This window comes from Heterodontus francisci, chromosome 24 (genome assembly GCF_036365525.1).
Source record: "Heterodontus francisci isolate sHetFra1 chromosome 24, sHetFra1.hap1, whole genome shotgun sequence".
NCBI classification, from domain to species: Eukaryota; Metazoa; Chordata; class Chondrichthyes; order Heterodontiformes; family Heterodontidae; genus Heterodontus; species Heterodontus francisci.
This window is the reverse complement of record NC_090394.1, coordinates 66597715-66623345: the sequence shown is the minus strand read 5'-3', so window position 1 is coordinate 66623345 and position 25631 is coordinate 66597715. Positions and strand designations below refer to the sequence as shown.

General features: G+C 38.9%; 1 protein-coding gene across 5 annotated transcripts in view; it reads left to right on the top strand.

The window, feature by feature from the left end:
* The window catches only part of axin1 (axin 1), a 132685-nt gene extending 113526 nt beyond the window's left edge, over window positions 1-19159 (top strand). For 4 of the 5 annotated variants that reach the window (XM_068056465.1, XM_068056461.1, XM_068056462.1 and 1 more), the window contains exons 7-11: window positions 4020-4196; window positions 6035-6280; window positions 12234-12341; window positions 14734-14901; window positions 16313-19159. In XM_068056465.1, coding sequence (XP_067912566.1) covers window positions 4020-4196; window positions 6035-6280; window positions 12234-12341; window positions 14734-14901; window positions 16313-16439 — 826 coding nt within the window. In that variant the 3' untranslated portion in view covers window positions 16440-19159. The remainder of the gene's footprint in view (window positions 1-4019; window positions 4197-6034; window positions 6281-12233; window positions 12342-14733; window positions 14902-16312) is intronic. The other variant, XM_068056466.1, reaches the window with a different exon arrangement.
* Window positions 19160-25631: the final 6472 nt, after the last annotated feature.

Genomic DNA, 25631 nt, shown 5'->3' with positions numbered 1-25631 from the left:
GTAGAAAATTTCACATCTAACATTCAAGAGCTACTTTTGGTCAAGAACTAGAGAAATCTGCAGAATAAACTGTAAAACTGTGGTACTAGTTTTTGCTACAAAAGTGAGTTCGACTAGTTACATAGATCACAAGAGTACTACAGCATCTTTCAGATGAAGCCCTAGCTGTCTGCTTAATTGAACTTAACAGATAATGTGGTGTTTGAAGAAGAGCTTTAAATTCTCTCGGTGCCCTGGCCAACATTCCTCCCTCAGCCGGTAACATCAGAAAGGGATTATCTCATCGTTTGTTCATTTGGTGAGGTTTTGTTGTGTGGAAATTGATTGCACTTCAGAAAATGACTGCACTTCAAAAGTAGTCCATTGACTGAAGTGCTTTGGGATGTCCCGAAAAATTGTATACTTTCCATAGCAGAACAGGAGGGATGACGAGGGTTAACATAAGTTCAGGCTGTAAAAAGGTTTCAGTAAGTTGATGCTTGAAATTCAAGCATCCTCTGGTCGAATTTTTTTTTTGGAAAAATTTCCATAATATGTTTGAAGAGCAGAAGAGAATCTTTTATTTTCTACTGAATTTTAACCCATTGCAACCATTTTCTCTTGGTCATATACATTTTATGGCCATTATTACTGTTGGCATCACATTTTCATCTATTAGTATTTTGGTACTATATCTGTGAAGAGAATTTCATACTCTCCTTTAGGAATTTATGGATGTATCTGGAAGAGATTATTGGAGTCCATCGGCCTGTCGCAAACTTTGATCAGAACTGTACATTATCTCTTGTCTCAATCTTTTTCTCTGCCTAATAGCTATCCAGCTCCTCCTTGTATTTTATTTTTATTTTATTTAGAGATACAGCACTGAAACAGGCCCTTCGGCCCACCGAGTCTGTGCCAACCGACAAGCACCCATTTATACTAACCCTGCAGTAATCCCATAATCCCTACCACCTACCTACACTAGGGGCAATTTACAATGGCCAATTAACCTATCACCTGCAAGTGTTTGGCTGTGGGAGGAAACCGGAGCACCCGGCGAAAACCCACGCGGTCACAGGGAGAACTTGCAAACTCCGCACAGGCAGTACCCAGAATCGAACCTGGGTCCCTGGAGCTGTGAGGCTGCAGTGCTAACCACTGTGCCGCCCATATTTGTGAATTGTATATTCCTATCCAGGTAGTCTATTCCATATGTAAAACACCCTCATTCTAGAATAATAAATCTATACTGCTTGTTCATTTTTCGTGTTCTGAGCTTGAATCTGTGTCCCCTTATAAAGTTTGTGGTTATGTTAAACATTTAAAAGTTCAATTTATTGGTACCCTTTGAGCATCTCAATAAGATTTCCTGAATCCTCCATTTCCCCAATGTAAGCATTCCAATTCCATGGCCTTTTCTTGTACCTTAGGTGCATAATCTGAAGTGTTGATTTGATTCCCTTTTGTTGTCCTCTTTTCAATGCCATGATGTAGTACAGTAAATGGAATTTTACACATTATGCCAGGTAAGGGCTTACACCAGTATTTTGTTCAAATTTATCACTTCTCTAACTTATTTTTATAGCTAAACACCCTAAAATGCATTCACTGTTTTAACTGTTGATGCTGTTCCTTGAGAGATGGTTACAGGTATTCATGAGTATCCAAGTGTACTGCAGGCTATTAACACTTAGCTTACATATAACACAGCTTTTTCCTCATGCCTAGTCTGAACAATTTGCATTATTCACATTAAACAGCACATGCCAATTGTCAGCCAACTTTCTTATCTATTTAAATCTCTCTGGATTTGTTGCATGTTAATGTTGCTAAATGTTTCTTCAGGTTCATTATGTCTTTAAGGAATTCCAATAAATTTTTCATTTTTCAGGTGTAGCTTCTCTAGCAATCATGCTGACACATTACTGTCGTCTTCAGACTATCCAAAATGTTACATATCTGTGGTTCACTGGCTTATTTCCAGGCCTATCTTTAATATCTATTTTAAAAATTGATGTAAATTTACCTTCTCCCATTCTGCTGATTCAAGTCATTCCTGAAAGCTACTCACAAAGTAACAAATTTAATGATCCAGTTTCTTAAGTACCCTTTAGCATGCAAACAGCAGCAACTTTCATTTATATTGTGCCTTTAACATGTTGCATGGGGATTCACAAGGTGGAATCAAAAAAATGGATGTTAAACAAAAGAGGCAATGTTGGGAGTCGTGTCCAAAAGCTTGGCCAAAAAGATGGGATTTTAAGAAGGAACTTAAAGGAGAAGAGTGAGTTGGTAAGATGGAGGGATTTTAAGGATCAAATTATAGAGACAGGAGTCTTGGTGTTTGAAGGCACAGCTGTCAGTGATGGGCAAAGGATGGGTGGATGCAGAGGCCAGAGTTGGGGGGGTGGGGTTGTAGTATTGGAGCAGATTAGTGATAGGGATTTAAATACGCACAGGATATGGGCTACAAAATTTTGGTTGAGTTGAATTTTGTGGCGATTGGGAGACTGTTGAGGATAACATTGGAATTGTTGAATCTGGAGGTGAGAAAGTCATGGATGAGGGAGTCAACTGCAGATCAGTTGAGGCAGGGGCAATGTTATGGTGGTGGAAGTAGGTGGTCTTTGTGATGGAGTGGATATAGGATATAATAGGCTGAAATTGCTAGGGGATGGGAATTGCTGGAGATACTGATTCCTATCAGAGAGAAAAGTGGAATCATACAAGGGAGGATGTCAAGTGCAGAGAGGTCAAGAAAGATGGACCACAGTCACAATTTCAGAGGAAGTCATTTGTGACACTTTTGTTCTGTTTTAATGCTTTGGTAGGAGCAGAAACCTAATTGGAGAGATTCAAAGAAGGTTGTGGCAAAGATGGACTGATTAGAGAGTTCAGCAAACCAGATATATGCAATGGTAAAATATCTTGGGCACCGTGAAGAAGGGAATAATGTGTCAGCATGACTTTCAGAGAAGTGATACTGAGAAATTCATTGGAATTCCTTCAAGAAATAATAAACCTGGTGAATAAACACTCAGCACCAAGTTCAAGGTCTCTGGAGAAGTCAGAGGTTGGGGATGGGGCAGTAATTAAACACAGCAGGGCAAAGGATTTTTTATTTTGAGGAGGGGATGATGGCAGTTTTGAAAAAAGTGGAACAAAACCCAAGGACAGGGAGAATTGCAGCAGTTCAAGAAGAAGGCACACATCCACTTTCTGCAGAGAAATGCATGTGGCTTGTCAAGGTCACCCACATCCCCAGGTCAGTATTTCATTAGAACATGTACGCACTTAACTATAGTTAAGTATTCCAATTCTGTCAATATTTGACGTTGAAGAGCAATCAAAAACCTGATGGGTGTTAAAGCAATGGACCTCTACCCATTTCAGGCAACCACTGTTGGTCATAAGCACTCTCAGGCCATTTATAGCACAGTAAAGATTCTTCAGCCCCAACCTATAAAGAGTACCCACTACTGTACCAGTGTGACATCTTTTAAATTTCTCACATCTCCCATATCAGCCTTTCTGATGGAAATTGCCAATTAGTTCTAAATTAGTATTGAAAGGTCACAGACCTGAAACGTTAACTCTGCTTCTCTCGCCACAAATGCTGCCTGACCTGAGTATTTTCAGCACTTTGTTTTTATTTCAGATTTCCAGCATCTGCAGTACTTTGCATTTATGCTAAATTAGAGACTGTTTTGTACTACTGGATTGAAACTATTCAAACTCAACTCGTACTGCTTCCTTACATTTTATCAAGATGAACCCAGGTCTCAGAGTGAAACACAAGTAATGTCTTAAACCACTGAACCAGTTAGTGCAGTGAACATTGTTTTATAGATATAGTTGATGAATATTTGATGGAAACAAAGGAATTGAAAAGGGTCAACTGAATTCATGCCATAAAATAGCTAATATTTTTTGAGCAGAGAAATACCTGATGTTTGGACTCAAATTTTCTAAACTGAATAGTTGTGAAACCATAGAAGCTTTTAAAATACTGACTGATTTTGAATATTATTGTGCAGTGGTAAAGTCAACACACTGTCGAAACGAAATACTAAGAAGACTGAGCCAGGTAAAGCAGATGCTGGGAACTATGAAACCCCTGCCCCTCCAGAGGACATGGAGCGGAATCAGAAGATTATGCAATGGATAATTGAAGGAGAGAAGGAAATTCACAGGCATAAAAAGGCTCCACATAAGTAAGAGAACCTTTTTTGATTTGAATATATACTATTGCTCTTGTGCATGTTGTTTTTATATATTTGAAATCATAATATTGTGTCATAGCCTAATATTGCACGTGAATCCTTTCTCAAAATTTGTATTTTACCTAATTATCTGCCCGAAGTTTCCATAGGGAAAAAATCCCCAAAAGAATAAGAATATGTGTAGAAGTGATTTTTTTTTTCCTTGAAACTCCCTGCCAGAGTAGATCTACTGTACAGGACGAGCCGGAAACTATTTAACCTATGTCACCTCCAGTACGGAATGAAGGTCATCCCAACCTCTGTCATTGGGCTGCAGTACGCTGATATCGCTTGCGTATGAGCACCGTTGGAGGCTGAGCTTCAAACCCCCGTCGAAGCATTAACGGAGGCGCATGAAAGAATGGGCCTTAAGCTAAACATCCGGAAGATGAAGTTCCTCTACTAGCCTCTTCCCGCAGTACAACACTGCCCCCCGACTATCAAAATCCACGGCGAACCACTGGACAATGTGGATCACTTCTAAAAACCTGAGAGCCGCCTCTCAGCAAAGGTAGATATCAACAATGAAACTCAGCATCGCCTCCAGTGTGTCAGCAAAGATCTCAAATTTGGCACCAAGCTCATGGTCTATAGGGCCACAGTGAACCTGCCCTCCTGTTTACGTCAGAAACATGGACACTGTACACAGACATCTCAAAACCCTGGAGAGATATCACCAGTGGTACCTCCACAAGATCCTGCATTCAATGACAGGGCAAGCACTCCAATGTCAGTGTCCTCTTTTTAGGCCATCATCCCCAGTAACGAGACACTGGTCATGGCTAGTCAGTTACGTTGGGTGGGTCACATTGTCCTCATTCCTGACACAAGACTCCCAAAACAAGCTTTCTGCTCCAAGCTCCGGTATGGCAAGAGGCTACCAGGAAGCCAGAGGAAATGCTACAAGGATGTCCTTAAAGCCTCCCTGAAAAAATGTGACATCTCTACTGATTCGTGGGAATCTCTTGCCCGAGACCACCCAAAATGGAGAAGAAGCATCCGCGAAGGTGCCAGCCAGTTCGAACAACGTCGACGTGCCCAGGCAGCGAACAAGTGCAAACAATGGAAGTGTTCGGAAACTCGAGCATCCCATTCACTCACCTCACCAAACGCCACCTGCCCCACCTGTGGCAGAGTGTGCGGATCCAGACTTGGACTATCCAGTCACCTAAGGACTCACAACCCTGGAGTGGAAGAAAGTCATTCTCGTTCCTGATGGACTGCCTAAGAAGATAGGGAAAAATCCCCAAAATAATAAGAACATATATAGAAGTGATTTTTTTCATTATTGTAACAAAAGTTACAATTACTGTAACTTGCTTTACAGTTATTTAGTTATTTACCACTATTTGAAGTTTAAAAATTCCAGACATTATAAAATAACTTACCAATAGACCAGTACTCATCACTCTATTGAAAAACATTTAATATACACTCATTCATGCATGCCACATCCCAGCCTTGAGCCCACCCCCAGAAGAACAAAACTGACGGCCGTTTTGGAGACATCACAATTTAAACTTTTAAAAATTTTTTTACGAAGATCTTTTTAAGGTCTACACCTACTCAATTCAAAGTTGTTTAATATTAATTCATCAAAACTTCACAGGTCAACAGAGGAGTTCAAATGTCACAACAATAAACCCGCAATATGTGTTAGTAAATCGGCAAGACCATTGTTAATGGCCATTATGTCCTCAAGTTTGTACTGTGCAGTTTCTGATTTTGTATCAATAAAAAGATTTTTGCAAAGTTGAACTATTTACACGCATTCCTTCTGTTTGTTGCAGTTTGATAGGGGCTAAGAAACAACCTAGTCATGATACTTCTAGACCAAGTTCAATTGAGAGGCCTGGAGCTGTTCATCCATGGGTCAGTGCACAGCTGCGAAATCCTGTCCAACCATCGCATCCATTTATTCAGGATCCAACCATGCCACCCAATCCAGCACCCAACCCTCTGACTCAACTGGAAGAGGCACGCAGACGGCTTGAAGAAGAGGAAAAGAAGAGTGGCAAACTACAATCGAAGCAAAGGTGAGAAGAATTAACTACATTTCACATTTGATATGTCAGAGGTAGTACATTTGGAAATTTAAAAGAACATCAAAAATTAAATCTATCAGTGTTTTATATATGTAAGAATCATGTGTTGGGTAATTGTGAAGTTGGCAGTCTACAGATTAAAAATCATATACCATCCATTTAAATAAAAAAAAAACAGGCCATTTTCTCTACATTTATAAATACTACACTGTTAATGTACACATGATCTGACTGTTTGCTTAGACTAGAACGCTGATAAGTCCAGTATTCCAGTTTGTAGTCAGGAAAATGCATTCTTCGCTTTTTAAAAACTACTTGATTTTCTCTTAATTTTGTGGATCTGTTATTTCCAGTGTTGTCAATATAGTCATATGAGAGTAGCCCATACTGACTCAATCATGGATTCCAAATATTGTTTCCTTTGTTAGAAAGAGCCTAGCCTCTGCTGGGCAATTCACGACCTGCCATGCGGAAAATATTTTTCCTAAATCTCTAACTTCTTAAATTAGGATAACCTTCGTACTAAAGAGTTTGCAGATAATGGGTTAGTGAGCTTTCAACAATCTGTTTTGCCTTTGATTATTTGTTTCAATGGTGCCAGTGGAAGAGAATCCAGAATTAAGACTTCTAATATGCTGCAAGCTACAAAATAGTTTTTACAAAACCTTTTTAACCTGATTACCGAAACGTGCCACTTTTCTTCATTTTGGTTGAAGCACCATTGTAGCAAGCTTCAATTGTGTATGAATATCACAGTATATGGTTCATTTATATTTTCACAGATTGTCAGATAAGATTCCAGTATCTATAGAATTTTGTAAGATGATCACCAGTGCATCCACTATCTCCATAGCTACCTCTTTCAACACTCTGGGATGTAGAATATGGGGACTTATCAACTTTTAGCCCCATTAATTTCTCCAATACAACCTTCTTACTAATACTAATTTCCTTCAATCCTCATTCCTCCTAATTGTGATGATCTGTCAAAATATCTAATGGCCTCAGATATGCAATCGAGTTCTTCTAGACTCTTGTGCATAATTCTAAGCCATGTTTCATTTTAATCAGCCTCTTATTAATATCTTTTTATCTAATTATTTGGCATGCACAATTTTAGTATGATGTTGACCAAAAATATACCTTACAAGCTATTTGAACTTTCAAATTACAAATTATCTTTGAAACAATGCGCCAGCTACTAATGCTGTACAGTACCTCTTAACATGCCCATTAAATGATGCATATTTGCAACTCTACTTTATATTTTAAAAAACTCACCTAAATTGGAATTGAAAAAGTTGATCTACAGGTGCTATTTAAATTGGCATAGTGGAAGTGTATTCCAGTCTTTATTTGATGACCTATTTAGGCATTTTTATATTGTAGAGGTCAGAGGTAATTATCAGATTGCTGCAAGTTGAAAAAGTTTCTGCTTTCATAGTTTGGTAACTTTTATTTAGGAACAGGAGTAGGCCCTTCAGCCCATCGAGCCTTCTCCTGCTCCATTCAGTACGATCATGGTTGATCATCCACTTCAATGCCTTTTTCCCACACGATCCTTATATCCCCTTATGTCATTTGTATCTCTGCTTTAAACATATTCAATGACTGAGCGTCCACAGCCATCTGTGGTAAAGAATTCCAAAGAGTCACAACCCTCTGAGTAAAAATATTTCTCCTCATCTCTGGCTTCCCCCTTATTTTGAAATTGTGTCCCCTGCTTCTAGACTCCTCAACCAGGAGAAACATCTTCCCTGCATCTATCCTGTCTGTCCCTTTAGGTATTTAGTAGGTTTCACTGAAATCACCTCTCATTCTTTGAAACTCTAGAAAATACAGGCCCAGTTTCCCCAATCTCTCTTCATAGGACAGTCCTGCCATGCCGGGAACCAGTCTGGTGAACCTTCGTTGCACTCCCTCTATGGCAGTAATACCCTTCCTAAGGTAGGGGGACCAAAAGTGCACACAGTACTCCAGGTGTGGTCTAACAAAGGTTCTATACAATGGAAGAAAGACTTCACTACTCCTTTACTTAAATCCTGTTGCGATAAAGGGTAACATACCATTAGCCTTCTTAATTGCTTGCTGCACCTGCATGTTAGCTTTCAGTGACTTATTGACAAGGACACCCAGGTCCCTTTGTACATCTACACTTTCTAATCTCTTGCCATTTAAGAAATACTTTGCACATCTGTTCCTCCTACCAAAATGGATAACCTCACATTTTTCCACATTATATCCCATCTGCCACGTTCTTGCCCACTCACTATGTCTTTCCAAATCCCCTTGAAGCCTCTTTGCATCTTTCTCACAACACACATTCCCACCTACTTTTATGTCATCCACGCACTTGGAAATACTACATTTGGTCCCCACATCCAAATTATTGATATATATTGTGAACAGCTGGGGCCCAAGCACTGATCCCTGGGGTACCCCACTAGTCACAGCTTGCCAACATGAGAATGACCCGTTTATTCCTACACTCTGTTTTCTGCCTGTGAACCAATCCTTAATCCATGCCAGTATATTATCTCCTATCCCATGTGTTTTAATTTTGCTAAACCAACCTCCTCTGTGGGACTTCATCAAAGGCTTTCTGAAAATCCAAGTATACCACGTCCACCGACTCCCCTTTATCAATTCTGTTAGTATCATCCTCAAAAAGACTCCAACAGGTTCATCAAACATGATTTCCCATTCATAAATCCATGTTGACTATGCCCAATCAGATCATTATTATCCAAGTGTCCATTTATCACATCCTTTAGAATTGATTGCAGCACTTTCCCAATGACTGATCTAAGGCCAGCAGGTCTGTAGTTCCCTGTTTTCTCTCTCCCTTCCTCCCTTAAACAGTGGGGTGAGATTTGCTGCCTTCCAATCTGCAAGAACCATTCCAGAATCTATAGAATTTTGGAAGATAATCACCAATGCATCCATTATCTCCTTGGCTACCTCTTTCAACACTCTCTGGGATATAGAATATCATGTCCTGGGGACTTATTAACCTTCAGTCCCATTAATTTCTCCAATACAACCTTCTTACTAACATTTTCCTTCAATTCCTCATTCCCCTAATTCCTTGGATCTCTAATTCTGGGAGATTTCTTGTATCTTCCTTAATGAAGACAGACGTGAAGTAATCATTTAGCTTCTCTGCCGTTTCTCTATTCCCCATTATAAATTCTCCTGACTCTGCCTGTAATGGACCCACATTTGTCTTAGCCAAACATTTCCTTTTTATGTATCTGTAGAAGCTTTTACAGTCCGTTCTTCTATTTTTTGCTAGCTTACATTCATATTCTATTCTCCCTTTATCAGTTTCTTGGTCTTCCTTTGCTGTATTCTAAAATCCTCCCAATCCTCCGGTTTACTACTATTTCTGGCAACTTTATAGGCCTGTTCTTTTAATCGTATACACTCCTTAACTTCCTTTGTTATCCCTGGTTGACTGCCTTTACTTTTGGGGTTTTTGTGCCTTGAAGGAATGTATAGTTGCTGTAAACGATGTAATATTTCTTTAAAGACTATCCATTGTCTATGTATTGTCATACCTTTAATGTATTTTCCCAATCCACCTCAGCCAATTTCCCCCTCCATACCTTCATAATTTGCTTTGTTCAAATTCAACACCCTGGCTTCAGATTGAACTACCTCACTTTTAAATATAATGTAAAATTCTATCATATTATGGTCACTCATCCCTAAAGGTTCTTTTGCAACATGATTATTAATTAGCCCTTTCCCATTACATAATATTAGATCTAAAATAGCCTGTTCTCTAGTCAGTTGCTCAACATACTGCTCTAGAAAACCATCCCTAACACTCCAGAAACTTGTCCTCCACAGCATTAATGCTCATTAGGTTTACCCAGTCTATATGCAGATTGACGTCACCCATGATTACTGTATTACCCATGCTACATGCTTCTCTAATCTCCTGATTAATGCCATGCCCCACACTACCACTATTAGTTGGTGGCCTATAAACAACTCCTATCAATGTTTGCTGCGCCTTGCTGTTTCTTAACTCCACCCAAACAGATTCCACATTTTGTTCTTCCGATCTGAGATCCTCCCTTACTAATGTACTGATCCTATCCCTCCTTATCAGTGCTACGCCACCTCATTTTCCTTTTTGCCTGTCCTTCCTAAATGTCGAATATCCTTGAATATTCAGTTCCCAGTCTTGATCACCCTGTAGCCACGTTTCTGTGATGGCAATTAGATCATACCCATTTACCTCTATTTTGGCCTTTTAAGTCATCTACCTTGTTGCAAATGCTGCGTGCATTCAGGTAGAGTGCCCTTAACCTTGTCGTCTTGACATTCTGCATTCTAAGCCTAGTTGATGCTCGCCTTTCTTTCACTTGCCTTCTAATGTCACTTGCTACTTTTCTACCTCCTGTTACCAGCTTTACTTCATTCCAATTTGAGCTACCCCTCAGGTTCCCACCCCCCTGCCAAGCTAGTTTAAACCCTCCCCAACTGCACTAGCAAATTTCCCTGCGAGGATATTGGTTCCGGTCCTGTTAAGGTGTAGCCCTTCCATCTTGCACAAGTCCCACCTGCCCCAGAATCCGGCCACAATGCCTCAGAAATCTGGCGCTCACTCGCATGTAGCACTGGGAGTAATCCTGAGATAACTGCTTTGGAGATCCTGTTTTTTAATTGCTTTCCTAACTCCCTAAAACCTGTTTCAGGACCTCCTCCCTCTTCCTACCTATGTCATTGGTACCAATGTGGACCACGACCTCAGGCTGTTCACCCTCCCCCAGAAGGATGTCCTGCAGCTGCTCAGTGACATCTTTGACCTTGACACCATCCTGGAGTCACGTTTACTGCCACAGAAACGCCTGTCTGATCCCCTGACTATCGAATCCCCTATTACTATTCCACTCCTCTTCCTCCCCTCCTGTGTAGCTGAGCCAATGTGAATTTCCAGCCCAGATGTTTATGCAATAAATGTGTTGGCCATCAAACTTAATAAAATGGCTGTTTTATTCTCCTCCTCCACCCCCACCCCAGATTAAGTAACAATCATTGTTTCCTAACAAATACTGACAGACCTCTGTCAATGCCTGTGCATACCTGATATTCTATTGGATTTGTGTGACTTGCGTCAGCTCTAACCCTCAACCCAATGTTCCCTTTGATCACATCACAGAAATTGAAAGCTTGCCCGGTGGTGGAACATTGCAGTCACAAACGCCTTGATTCACCAAAATACCTAAATGCACAGTTAGACTGAATTTTTTTAAAAAGAAAACTTAAATGCTACTTCAAAGCTATTTTAATTCTAATTTGTTTTTGTGCTCATTTGTTTGAACTTGCATAACTTCTGTATCGTTTTGATCAGGTGCAGATTGAAGATGATTATCGCAAAATTTAGAAAGATAACTAAAATTCAGTTCAGAATATTTTTTAAATAAGTTAATACCTATTACTGAACCATATTTAACAGCCAAAATTAGATGCTTAATTTTAAGTATTAGTGACCATGTTCATTAAGTGTTAAATTCTATATCTACCTTAAGTTCTAATTTATGACCAATCTGTGGAAGTGTAGTGTCTTTTCTCAAGTGTGTCTAGAATTAACACATTGATCCACAGAGATTACCCATGATGTTTCCATGCACAGGGTTAACAATCCATGGAAATCACTTGATGTCCCTGGCTATTCTCATGCACCTCCAGTTTGATGTGTGTTTAGGTAGAAATTTTGGAATTTACACTTAGCCAAAAAGTAGTATCACATAGACAAGAAGATAAATCCATAACTTAAAATGAAACACGAGTTCTATCTCTCTGTAAGGCAGCAGATTGTCAAAGTCTGCACCTTGATTGTAGTGATCGCTGTTTTTGAGAAAGGAGATAGCAAACAGGTAGCTGGAGTGGAGCATTCTAATTCCTAGGATTATTCTCCATGACACTGCAGGTATGTGCAAGAAGTTATCCAACGGGGTCGCACTTCTATCAGGCCTGCATGTATTCCAGTGCTGAATGTGGTACCAGCCGTCTCCGACATGGATCTCTCTGAGTCAGAGTACGTCCTGCTGCTGTTGATGTATTCTCTGTCATTCTAGGTTTAGATATTAGTTTGTACTTGGGCCTTGCATTTTAATTACACTGAATTTTAGTTAAATATAAAGTATATTTTTCATATTAACACTATTAAATTTTTGTTCTTGTCAAATATGTTGCAATAGCATCATGAATATTTTATACTAACTCCATGCACATTGGATTAACGTTGGATTTATTGCTGTAAAATACCATCAGGTGTTATCACTGGATCTTGTAGCTGTGTATGAGGAAATTGAATGAAAATAGTACTTTAAGTGTCGTGTTCCCCAAATGCAGTGCAGTTTACACAACCTGTTTTGCCTGTAAACCCATCTTATAGAAACAAATCAGTAACTGCATCTTACCAGTAAACTAATTTTGCTGAGGTGATGGGAAGGCGTTTCCAAATTAAGTTTAGTGACCAAGATTAAAGAAAAGGCATGAGTTTGAATTTAAGTATGTTTAGCAATATTTACACAATTGCTTAAGAGCAACTAGGTATCAAAGAAGGCTAAGTGTGCAATATTTTCCATGCTGGAGATTTTCCGGCTCTTGCAAAAAATAACTTTCATAAATACTATTGAAAGTACGAAGCAAACTATTGACGGGCATGCTTTTCCATCACTGCTACTTGATGTTTCCATTTGCTGGTTGATAACCTGGGCCTTTTTAATATGGGTTAAAAATGTGTAACATTAAATACAATACACAACTATTACATTAACTATTTACTAGAAGTAGTAACAAACACATGCATAATATCTAATGCCAGTTGATTTAAAATTTGTATAATTGTTGGCAAGAACTTATTTGTGATCTGGATTTTTTTTATAGACATGACAAATTAAAAATGATTTGAAATTGTCATTTTAAGATCGTATTTTCCACACAATTATCTTAATGTAATCAGTTTCTTAATTAATCTCGTCTAATTAGAGAAGCTTCAATTTTATACATTAAAAGTATAATGACAATTGTTTACATTTTTGAATGTTCACAATGTCTTGTATCACTGAAAAGGATTATGTAGGCATTCTAGTAATTTAAAATATTTTAATCTGATTTGATCATTTAAGCTCCACTTTCATCTCCATTGAGGCTTCCCGCCTGAAATTAATTTTCCAATCCAGTGGGTGGAGTAATTTCTGTACCTACTTCAATACTGCTACACATCAGTTCACAAAGGGTACCCAGTAACGCAAAATAAACATTTTCTGATTTTTATTTTTCTCCTCAAAGGACTCTCGCTGGGGGGAATACTATTTGTTCGCCTTTTTATTGCGCTTTTGCACTGCTGACTGCTATTGTGTTCAATAATATATAGCTACCATTTGGAAATTATGGATACAGTTTAGAACAAATTAAATGAAATGTCAGCAATAAAGATTTAATAATTAGTTCAGTTACCAATAACTTTGTTCACACTTTCACAGGTGTATAGTGTGTTTGGTGTACAATATAATTCTCAGTTGGGATAGCAGATACTTTCCTAATGCCAAGCTGTATTTAGAGTGTGGTGGAGCAGCCAGATACAGCTTAGCTGTTGGAAAGACTCAATGGAAGGGGCCATTGGTCAACATTGAAAGGATATGAAGCAGACAGATTTGCATCAGCTTTTTTTTTTCTCTAGTTAAGTTTCAGCATTGCTGTGATAGATTTTTTAAAGTAAGATTGAGTCCTTAATCTGACTCTTTGGGTCAGGATTATTACTTGAGGACCTCATCGAATCAGAATCTTACAGCACAGAAGGAGGCCTTTCAGCCCTTCGTGCCTGTTCCAGGAAGGTAAGTTTTATTTTTAGTGATGTTTATTGAGAAAAGATATTGATTTGTTTAAACATTGGGGTAACAATTCTGTTTTTTCATTATTTTGAGCAATTCAAATTGCTGCCTTTAACACAGGTCTTCATAAAATCATTCACTGACAGCGTGCACGAATTTAATTGTGAAAATACACTCTGGTAATCGCAACACTTTCTCATGAGAACCTGTTACTTTACAGCGCAAAACCATGTTTCAGCAATTCAAATTGCAACAAAATGTAACAGTATATGACATGACTGAATTAATTCAAGTGCATGACACTATCTTTATCAACTTGCTTTGTGCTTGCATTCATAGCAAACCATGAATTTGAGAGGTGTTGGAAACCTGATATTTCAATGCAGCCAATGACTTTTGTTGTCTTTTGGGTGTCAGTCTTATTAGTTGGCATTATTTATGCAAAATCTTTTTGGCTTCCTTAGTAAATGCAAACAAAAATATGGTGACTCGTTTGAGCTCTGCAACTTGGCCTTATTTCTGCAGACATTCTACCAGTACTTTATGAAGAAGTGAAAGGAAGCTCATCATGATCTTGTCTTTCCACTATAGGCATAAACCTCAAAAGAAGTCAGCAAATGGTGTATCTCAGCCTGGTGATAACATTGTGGTGGCCTACTACTTCTGTGGGGAGCCAATCCCATACAGAACATCTGTTAAAGGACGTGTGGTCACGTTGGGACAGTTCAAGGAGCTGTTGACTAAGAAGGGCAATTACAGGTACGTACGTGTGTCCAAACTGAAGATTTCTGCTGTAGTGAAGATAGATTGATGGCCAATCACCTCAATGGAAAGGTCCAAATCAATTTCACTTAAAAGGGATATTAGAAAATAAATGGCTACTTGGGGAGGGGGAAGAAATAAAATTACATTTTTTTTTACAGTAATGTCCTTATGCAGAAGTGTATTGAACATTTTATCTGCAAGAAAGTTGGGTGTTTCAAACTTCCTTTCAGAATGTTTTTCAGAACTTGCAGATTGAAGTTCTTTGTTTAAATGAGGCCATCCATATGGCATAGATTCTTTTATTTTTGAAATTAAGCCACTACTACAATTTAATGTTAGATTGTCCAAACATATGCAGCTTGGGAGCCCTGGTCATCCAGCCTATAAAAGTCTAAGCAAATTAGTTCTATTTGACACATTTCTTAACTTGCTGGTTTATCTGGCTTAAATTTCATGGATCTGGATGTTTTGAAAAAGCTGTTTTTTTAACGCTGTTGCTTCATTCGTAGAGAAATCCTAAATAACACCAAAATCTGATTATCTGCAGCATTATGCAAATTAATGGGAGCATTGCTTTAACCTTTGAAAGTGCCTGTGAGGCTCTCTGTTATGGCCAAAGTTGCCCAAGAAGACTAAAAGTTTGGATACTCGATGTGACCATAATTAATGTTACTACAGTCTAAGATAATTAGGTACCGCTGAATTAAAAAACAAAATAGCCAGTAATATCTACATTCAAATAATTAATTTCTGCAGATTTGGATCTGCAAACCTTGGTGTTCTTGTGCCTGTTGAATTTTCATATCTTGTAACATCAAAAGAACTATAGAAGTTTGTGATGCATGGTATAGAGTCCCAAAAAATGGAGATGACTCAGTTCACTTCAGCATTCAAAAGTTCCACTAAGGTGAGTAGTAGTATATATAGGTACATCTCACTGGATGGATTAAATCAACTATGATGGGGAGCATGAATCAGTCTGAGGCTCGCCTTGAGTTGTTTGATTTGACTTAATTTGGTAGAAGCTGGGAAACAGGTCTGTTCCATCACTGCAGAATTTTAACAAACCAGATCAGAGAAGTAAAAGTTTTACAGGGTCCACAATTTCCACAGAATGAGCTTCTGATCAGCTTTACAGTCAGGTAATCGCAAAGGGAAGTGGTCTACCTGTTTTCTGCCATGGATAAAATGCCTGGCATGGAAAAACTTCAATTAAAGGAAGAAAATATCAATAATAGTTGCAAAAACATTATTGAACCTTGTGATTTAAGAAAAAGTGCTGTCATATGTCAATTTTGTGTAAAAGGTTTTGTTTTTAAAATTCACAACTTAGAAATTCAAACAGCTAGTAGTGAAGTTTAATGGTATACTGAGAAAGCTTATCAATTTTTTTTTTGCTTTTCAGGTATTATTTCAAGAAAGTAAGTGATGAGTTTGACTGTGGGGTGGTATTTGAAGAGGTGCGTGATGAGGAAGCAATTCTGCCAATTTTTGAGGAGAAAATTATTGGAAAAGTGGAAAAAATTGATTAAATGCGAGATGACCATGAAGAGTATGTAATGGTACAAGAGAAGTTTCAGCTGCTTGGAGTATTCGAAATGCATTATTGGGGGTCACAGTGGTTAACTGTGGAAAATGTATCATACTGACATATTAAGGCTTCCAACTCTCCACAGGGTTATTTTACAACTGCTCGTTACAGCAGAAAAAATGGTGCTTTCAACACCAAGGTCTGCCATTGCAGTCCTTTGATGGGAATGTTTGCAGCACTATCTTCTCTTTATCAGTATATTTCAAAAACGGTGTAATGTAGCATTGTAAAATTGTATTAGAAATTGTAATATGAAACTGTTTACTAAAGCTGCATATTTTTGATATAATGTAATCTGAAGAAAATAGCATTTTTAATGTAACAGTGCTCTTATGTTTTAAAACATACATACAGGTACTTGAGCTCACCAAATGTGTACAGCCATCTGTAATAATAGCTATTTGGTCCGTATTTCAAACCATTGATAGGTATTATTCCACATGTAGAATGGATGATTATCAATGATTCTGTTGTCTTATCAGGACAAAATGTCCATCAAGAAAGTTTACATAGGCCACCCTTGCAAATACTGCTGTATAGGCCTTTTCATATGAAAAAGTTGCACAGTTTCATAAGACCCAATATAATAGGAATGTGTATGTTGAGGAGTGATTGGTATCAATTCCCTCACCGCCACCTGCCTCAACCAATGTTTTGTTGGTACCTAGCACTTATAATGGTGATGCTGCTTTCCAGTTTCTACACGTTCCAGCACACAACTCAAGTTTGAAAATGGAAACTGATTAATCCGAGCTAATTAGTTCCAAGTACCAACCATAAAACAACTTGGATAAGTTATGTTGCCATTTTACTATGCTACTGCTGTTGAAGCAGATGGAACACTTGTGACTATATTGCATTGGGATTGATTTACCCTAGCAACTCCCAAAACTTGTGTAACAGTTTTGTCTGTCAGCATCCTGAAATGAGATTCAAACTCTAAATTGGTTACAATATTTTACACTTAATGCTCAAACTGTGTTCAGCATGAACTGATATCACAACATGGTAGTCAAAACACTTCAGTTTTTTTTGTGGAACCATCAACCATGTTGTCAGGACTGAGTGTAGAACTTACAATGTAAGTGGTATGTGGCTCTTCTGTTCCCATTGCCAAACTAATACAGATGCATGCAGTGTTAACATTGATCTGTAGTAGTATAGATCTCCAATATCTATATAAACCAAGAACATTTTCAGCAATATGTTCTGTAAAAGGCACCAATTGTATTTTTGTGTGGCACCTTTGAAGCAAAGCCAAATACATATTTATTTTTCTGCAACCTGAAATTTTGTTTAAATTGACTTCTGTTTAATGACCCCAGAATAGTTTTGGAGCAATCAAAAATTTGAATATTTTTCAAAATTTGGTGCGGGTCTAACAAGGAGACCAAAAAAGCCATTCTCATCACATCTGTCCTCCATTCAGTTTATTCTTCATGGAGTACACAACATCTTGCAGCTAATTTAATAAATCACAAATAAGTGTCTAGAATGTTTTTTCAATCTTTGAACTGGCGACATCCTTAAAATTATATGCATTCTGTAGTACTGAACTATTGCTACACTGTTGCAGGACTTAAACTGCCCTCAGCCAATAAAATGCTGCTCTTGGCTAACAAAAAACAAATCCTATGCTTGCCAAACTATTCATTCTAAATGCTCAGTAATTACTGTCATTTTACAACATTTGGTATTTGGGTATTTCTGTTTTTTCCATAAGCAAATCCATCTGCTACAGTTATTGCTACCCAGTTGAAATTCTAATGGTGCATTAAATGTTGTCTTTTTTTAAACTAAATTAGTAAGTTCATTTCTTGAGACAAACTTTCTCATGGGGGCGAAAAGGCCTATACAGTAAAGTTACTGTTAATATGATTTTAATTAGGATATTGAGACTGGGAATTGCCAGAGAAAAATATTTTCATGTCAAATCCCATTATATGCTGTTTTATTTATAACAGGTGTCTCTGCTCCTACTCTCAATTGTCAAAAGGGCATCGATTCTGGTTTTAAAACTTCACACCACAAGTTGGGCTTTCACCACTATGCCAATTTATTAATGTAAACAATCAAACAGTCATTCCGCTACCCCATCTCTGCCACCCAACCTTCCTTCTGGTGGCATTGTTCCTCCCCCAGATTCATTTACTGCCATTTGGCTGCCGAAATATGTAGAAACTGGGTTTAAAACTAATGACGGGTCTTCAATCTGTTACACAGAAAGGATAATTAGTTACAAATTTTCCCAAAATCCGAAGTCCAAGGAACAGCCTAAAACATGGTATTTGTGTTTCAGAAAGGTATTGTGTAAATAAAAGTACATCACAGAGTGCCTTTATATTCAATGCTGTTAACCTGTCCGACGCTATGTGACCCCCATGACTGAGGAATAGCTCTCCTCATCCAGGGATCTGCAGTATGGTTTCTCCTCCTGCATTTGGTGTCCAGCGGGATTTTTATGTGGCCCTGCATTCACGGGTTTTGCATTTCCCTTTTTTCTAAGGGTTTCCATTGTAAATATGTACATTTACTAAAGATGATGTCTTCAAGTAGCAGCACGTCAGAAGATTTAGTTACCTGGTTTCAGTCATCTTTCAGTGTGCTGACTTGTACAATTATCTTTTAAAAGGTACTTGGACAATAAAGAAAAAAAAGTGAATTCTGTGTATGTTGTACCTTCTGTATATGTTCAGATCATGTTCCTCATCATGCTGCTGTTGTAAATTAACTGTTTGCCTAACGTGTAGTTCTTTTCCTAGATTTAGATGAAACATTTCTTTATTGACTTGGAGAACACTAACAATTGATCATAATGTTTCTTTGTAATTTTGCTGTCCTGCTACACGGAAGAAAAATATTTGTACTGCTGTGAAGAAGTTACAGAAGGGATTGATGACAGGGGTCATCGACTTAGGCAAAATGTCAGTTTTGCATTACCCAGAAACTTGCCAATATAATTGGCATATAGTAAATACAGCAGAATTCATGGGTTCTGTTCAGCCATCTTGGCTGTTGTCATCATCTATACTGAAAGAATATATAACTAGAGAGAGATAAGTATTTAAAAAGAAAGCAGTGGAGCTGATGTTTTTTCCCTTTATCCATTCTTAGGATGTGGGTGTTCCTGACCAGGCCGACATTAATTGCTGAACCCGAGTTGTCCTGAGAAGTTGTTTATAGGCCGCCTTTGTGAGCCACTGCAATTTGATACAACTGAGTGGCTTGTTAGGCTACTTCAGAGAGCAGTTGAGTCAGTTGGTGCAGGACTGGAGTCTCGCATAGCAGTTTTCCTTCTTTAAAGGACATTAATGAAGCTGAAGCACATAACTCCATTCTATTTTTCCAAGTTAGATTGGTACTATCCAGACTTTAAGGCAGTAAAGTGTTGTTTTATTTCTGACTCTTTAATTTCAGATTTCCAGCATCTGCAGTATTTTGCTTTTGGATCCTTAAACAGCCTAACGATTAACCTTTCAAATCTGGTATCTTAAGCATTTAATTTAATCTAAGTTAATCAAATATGAAATAAGACTTGATCGATTCATTAGTATAAAAACTAAGGTGGATTTATAATTTACTATATATAATCTATAATAGGTTCAAATTAGGAGCTGGATAATTAAATTTTTTTCAATCGTGGTAGTGTAACAGTAAGTGTTATGAGTATAAACACAGCAGGACTAGCAGTATTAATTAAAATTGATTGTTTAAACAGGTGCATTTAATATAATTTAAATCGAACATAGCATTAAACATCCAAATATTTAAAATCCAAATTAATTAATTAAATAGAATGGCGATGGCTGGGCAAGTGATGTGTTGCAACTGCAGTATGTGGGAGCTGGTGGATGCCAGTGCGATCCACGGCCACATCTGCAGCAAGTGTTGGCTGCTCGAGGACCTTCGGCTCAGAGTTGATGATTTGGAGTCCGAGCTGCGGACTCTGACACATCAGGGAGGGGGAGAGTTACCTGGACACTGTTTCAGGAGACAGTCACGCCCCTTAGATTAATTACATCAAATTTGGCCTGTGGTCAGGGACAGGAGGGTGTTACTGTGAGTGAGGCAGGTACGGGGATCCAGAATTTAGCTTTGGAGGAGCCTCAGCCAGTGCCATAATCCAATTGGAATGAGGTTCTTGGTCCTGGTGTGGATGAGGGCACAGACTGCAGGGAGGATGAGCGAACTTACCACAGCAGTGGTTCAGAGTGCTATTCAAGTGGGGGAGAAAAGAGAAATGTAGTAGTAATAGGGGATAGCATAGTTCAGGGAATAGATATTGTTCTCTGCATCAGTGTTGCCTACCTGGTGCCAAGGTTAAGGACATATGGGCTGGAGAGGAACTTGGAGGGGAAGGGACCAGTTGTTGTGGTCTAGGTAGGACTAGGAAAGGGGTTCTGCTGAGGGACTACGAGCAGTTCGGGCCTAAATTAAAAAGCAGAACCTCAAAGGTGATAATCTCTGGATTATTACCTGAGCCATGTGCAAATTGTCGTAGGGTAAATAAAATTAGAGAGTTAAACGCATGGCTCAAAGATTGGTGTGGGAGAAATGGATTCTGATTCATGGGGCACTGGCACCAGTACTGGGAAAGGAGAGAGCTGTTCTGTTGGGACGGGCTTCATTTGAACCATGCTGGGAACAGTGTCCTGGCGAATTGTATAACTAGGGTTGTAGGTAGGACCTTAAACTAATTAGTGGGGGGGAGGGTTCAATTGAAGGGAAGTTTTAAAAAATCAAAAGAAACAGAGCAGAGGTGAATGGTAAATCAAAGTGTGACAGGAAGGGGCAGAAAATATAAGCAGAAGAGTGCAGCAGAAATTAGAACCAGAATGGGGGGTAATGGTAAAAAGTCAAAGCTTAAGGCTCTTTATCTGAATGCACGCAGCATTTGTGACAAGATAGATGATTTGACGGCACAAATAGAAATATATGAATATGACTTGATAGCTATTACAGAGACATGGTTGCACGGTGACCAAGACTGGGAACTCTATTCAAGGGTATTTGATGTTCTGGAAAAATAGGCAAAAAGGAAAAGATGAGGTAGCTTTGTTAATAAAGGAAGGTATCCGTGCGGTGGTGAGTAGTGATATAGGTGCAATAGATCATCATGTGGAATCAGTTTGGGTGGAAATAAGGAATTGCAAGGGGAACAAGTCATGGGTGGGAGGATTGGGAATATTTCAGGAACCAGCAGCGGGTGACTAAAAAGCTAGTAAAGAGGGAGAAAATTGATTAAGAAAGTAAATTGGCAAGAAATGTAAAAAAACAAACTGGGGCAGCGCAGTGGTTAGCACCGCAGCCTCACAGCTCCAGCGACCCGGGTTCAGTTCTGGGTACTGCCTGTGCGGAGTTTGCAAGTTCTCCCTGTGACCGTGTGGGTTTCTGTCGGGTGCTCCGGTTTCCTCCCACAGCCAAAAGACTTGCAGGTTGATGGGTAAATTGGCCATTGTAAATTGCCCCTAGTGTAGGTAGGTGGTAGGAGAATGGTGGGGATGTAGTAGGGAATATGGGATTAATGTAGGATTAGTATAAATGGGTGGTTGTTGGTTGGCACAGACTCGGTGGGCCGAAGGGCCTGTTTCAGTGCTGTATCTCTAAATAAATAAACAGCAAGAGCTTCTACGGATATATAAAAAGAGAGTAAAGTGAGCATGGAACCCTTGGAGGATGTGACTGGAGAATTGATAATGGGGAACAGGGAAATGGCAGATAATTTAAACCAATATTTTGCATCGGTCTTCATGGTGGGGCACACTATACATATCCCACAGATGTAAGGTAAGCAAGGAACTAATGGGAGGAAAGATCTTGTAACAGTCTCTATCAGGAGGGACAAAGTATTTGACAAACTAATGGGACTAAAGGCAGATAAGTCGCCAGAACCTGATGGCCTGCATCCAAGGGTTTTAAAAGAAGTGGCTGCAGCAATAGTGGAGGCATTGTTCGAAATTTTCCAGAACTCACTGGATTCCGGGAGGGTCCTAGCGGATTGGAAAATCGCTAGTGTGACACCCCTGTTCAAGAAGGGAAGGAGACAAAAAGCAGGAAACTATAGGCCAGTCAGCCTAACATTGGGAAAATGCTAGAGTCCATTATTAAGGAAGAAATAGCATGACATTTAGAAAAGCTTAATGCAATCAAACAGAATCAACATGGTTTTGTGAAAGGGAAATCATATTTAAGATTTGCTGGAGTTCTTTGCGGATGTAACAAGCAGAATTGATAAAGGGGAACCAGTAGATGTGCATTTGGATTTCCAGAAGGCATTCGATAAGGTGCCACATAAAAGATTATAGCACATGATAGGAGCTCACTGTACTGGGGGTAATATATTAGTATGGATTGAGGATTGGTTAACTCACAGAAGACAGTCGGGATTAATGGGTCTTTTTCGGGTTGGAAAGACGTAACTAGTGGAGTGCCACAAGGATCAGTCCTAGGGCCTCAATTATTTGCTATCTATATTAATGGCTTGGAGGAGGGGTCAGAGTGTAATATATCCAAATTTGCTGACAATACAAAAATAGGTGGGAGGACCTGTTGTGATGAGGACATAAGGAATCTGCAAGGGGATATAGAGAGGTTGAGTGAGTGGGCAAAAACTTGGCAGATGGAGTTTGATTTAGGAAAGTGTGAAGTAATGCACTTTGGTAGGAAGAATCAAAAGGCAGACTATTTAAATGGAGAGAGATTCCAAAAAAGTGAAGCACAGGGATCTGGGTGTTCTTGTGCATGAAACACAAAAAGGTAGCATGCAAGTGTAGCAAGTAATTAAGAAGGTAAATGGAATTTTGGCCTTTATTGCTGGGAGGTTAGAGTTTAAAAATAGGGAAGTCTTGTTACAACTGTACAGGGTGTTGGTGAGGCCGCACCTGGAGTACTGTAGTTTTGGCCCCCGTATTTTAGAAAGGATATACTGGCATTGGAGGCAGTTCAAAAGAGATTCACTAGGGATGAATCGGTTGACTTATCAAGAATGGCTAAACAGGTTAGGCCTTTATTCATTAGAGTTTAGAAGAATGAGGGGTGATCTTATTGAAACGGACAAGATTCTGAGGGGGCTTGACAGGGTAGATGTTAAGAAGATGTTTCCACTGGTGGGAAAATACATACATATAAACATACAAATTAGGAGCAGGAGTAGGCCACTCGACCCCTCGCGCCTGCTCCGCCATTCAATAAGTCCATGGCTGAAATGATTACTCCACATTTCCAGCTAAGGGACATAGTTACAGAATAAGGGGACACTCATTTAAAACTGAGATGCAAAGGAATTTCTTCTCTCAGAGGGTAGTGAATGTCTGGAATTCTCTACGCCAGACAGTTGTGGACGCTAGCTCACAAAGTATTTAAAAAGGAAGTAGATTTTTGAAATATACGGGAGTTGAGGGATAAGAGGAGCTGGCACGAAAGAGGAGTTGAGCTCTGGGGCAGACCAGCCATGATCTTATCGAATGACGGGGCAGGCTTGAGGGTCCGAATGGTCTACTTCAGCTCCTATTTCTTATGTTCTTATAAAATCAACTTTTCCAAGTGTATTGTGAAGTTTTGCATAATATACTGACCTCAAAATTATAGGAGGATACTTTTCCACCTGAATTAAATCTGATCTATCATTTCCGAGTTCTTTGCCCTGTACACGCACCAGACACACTGCAGTTTCAGAAAATGAATTAATATGAAAGTACATGATTCTGAGCAAAGTTCGAGTGTTCCTCGGCCAAAAAGATGTAATTATCCTGAGAATTTAAATCCTTGGATGTTTTAAGCTCTCTAGAGTGTATGCAGAATGTTGCTACAAAGGTTTGGAAATCACATTTATTACTATCTGGAGAGTTAAACACATTTTCCTTAACAGACAGTAAGTCAGAGTTTCTAGCTAAACCTGTTTTAAGTTGAATTCTGCTTGCCTGCTTAACCTGACAAAGATCCTTTGTAGTCTAAAATATTTATAGACTCCCTATACATGACAATTGATGCAAGAATGCTAAGAAACTATGAGTTGGTACTTAGCTAATAAATCAAAGGCAATATGCAAATAAAATATATAAGCAATCAAAATTCTACAGTGAGATGGCATAGTGGTAATGTCACTAGGGCTAGTAATCCAGAAGTCCAGGCTAATGCCCTGGGGACATGGCTTCAAATCCCACCATGGCAGCTGGTGGAATTTAAATTCAATTAATTAATAAGTCTCAGTAATGGTGCCATGAAGCTATCATTGATTGTTATAAAAACTTATCTGGTTCACTAATGTCCTTTAGGGACGGAAATCTGCTTTCCTTACCTGGTCTGGCCTACATGTGAATCAGACCCACAGCAATGTTGTTGATTCTTAACTGCCTTCTGAACTGGCCTAGCAAGCCACTCTTGTCAAGAGCAATTAGGGATGGGCAACAAATGCTGGCCTTGCCAGTGACACCCACATCCCATAAAAGAATTTTAAAAATTACTGCTTAGAGTAAGTTGCACTCAACCAAAGAAAACAGATTCCAGAGGTAATGGTGCGGGAGTGGAAGAGCAGCTATTGCGGGAGATGCTCTGGCTATGACTGGATAGGGAACGGTAGAGCCAGATGACTCCATTCTCATTCATCTGGGTAATAAAGGTGAGGTGATAGAAGAGGTCATAGTTTATAACTGTGACCCACTTGGCCTACAGTCATGATTTCACTTTGAATGTTCCTGTAAACTTTCAAGGCTGAAAAGTCTGCTTTGTCCTACATAACTTGGTCTGCAATTAGAGCTTGTGCTTCACTGTCCTGAACTAATGCGTATTCAAGGTGCAGTCTAACAAGTGCATTATAAAACTTAAGCATAACTGCTTAAAACTAATATTTTACTGATATTACAAAATAGTGTGGCATTTTGTTTGCTTTACTGATTGCTGCTCTGGAATGACCAGACAAAACTATCATTTTAAATCTGATGAAAGGTCACTGACCTGAAACGTTAACTTTGCTTCTCCCTCCACAGATACTTCCAGACCTGCTGAGTATTTCCAGCACTTTTTTGGTTTTATATCATTTTCAGTCATCTAGGCTGAAGGATTAATGTACCCCAAATGCTGAGAGACAGCCAAGGGGAACTATTTGAATGCCCAAAACAGGACTAAAAATGCTTCA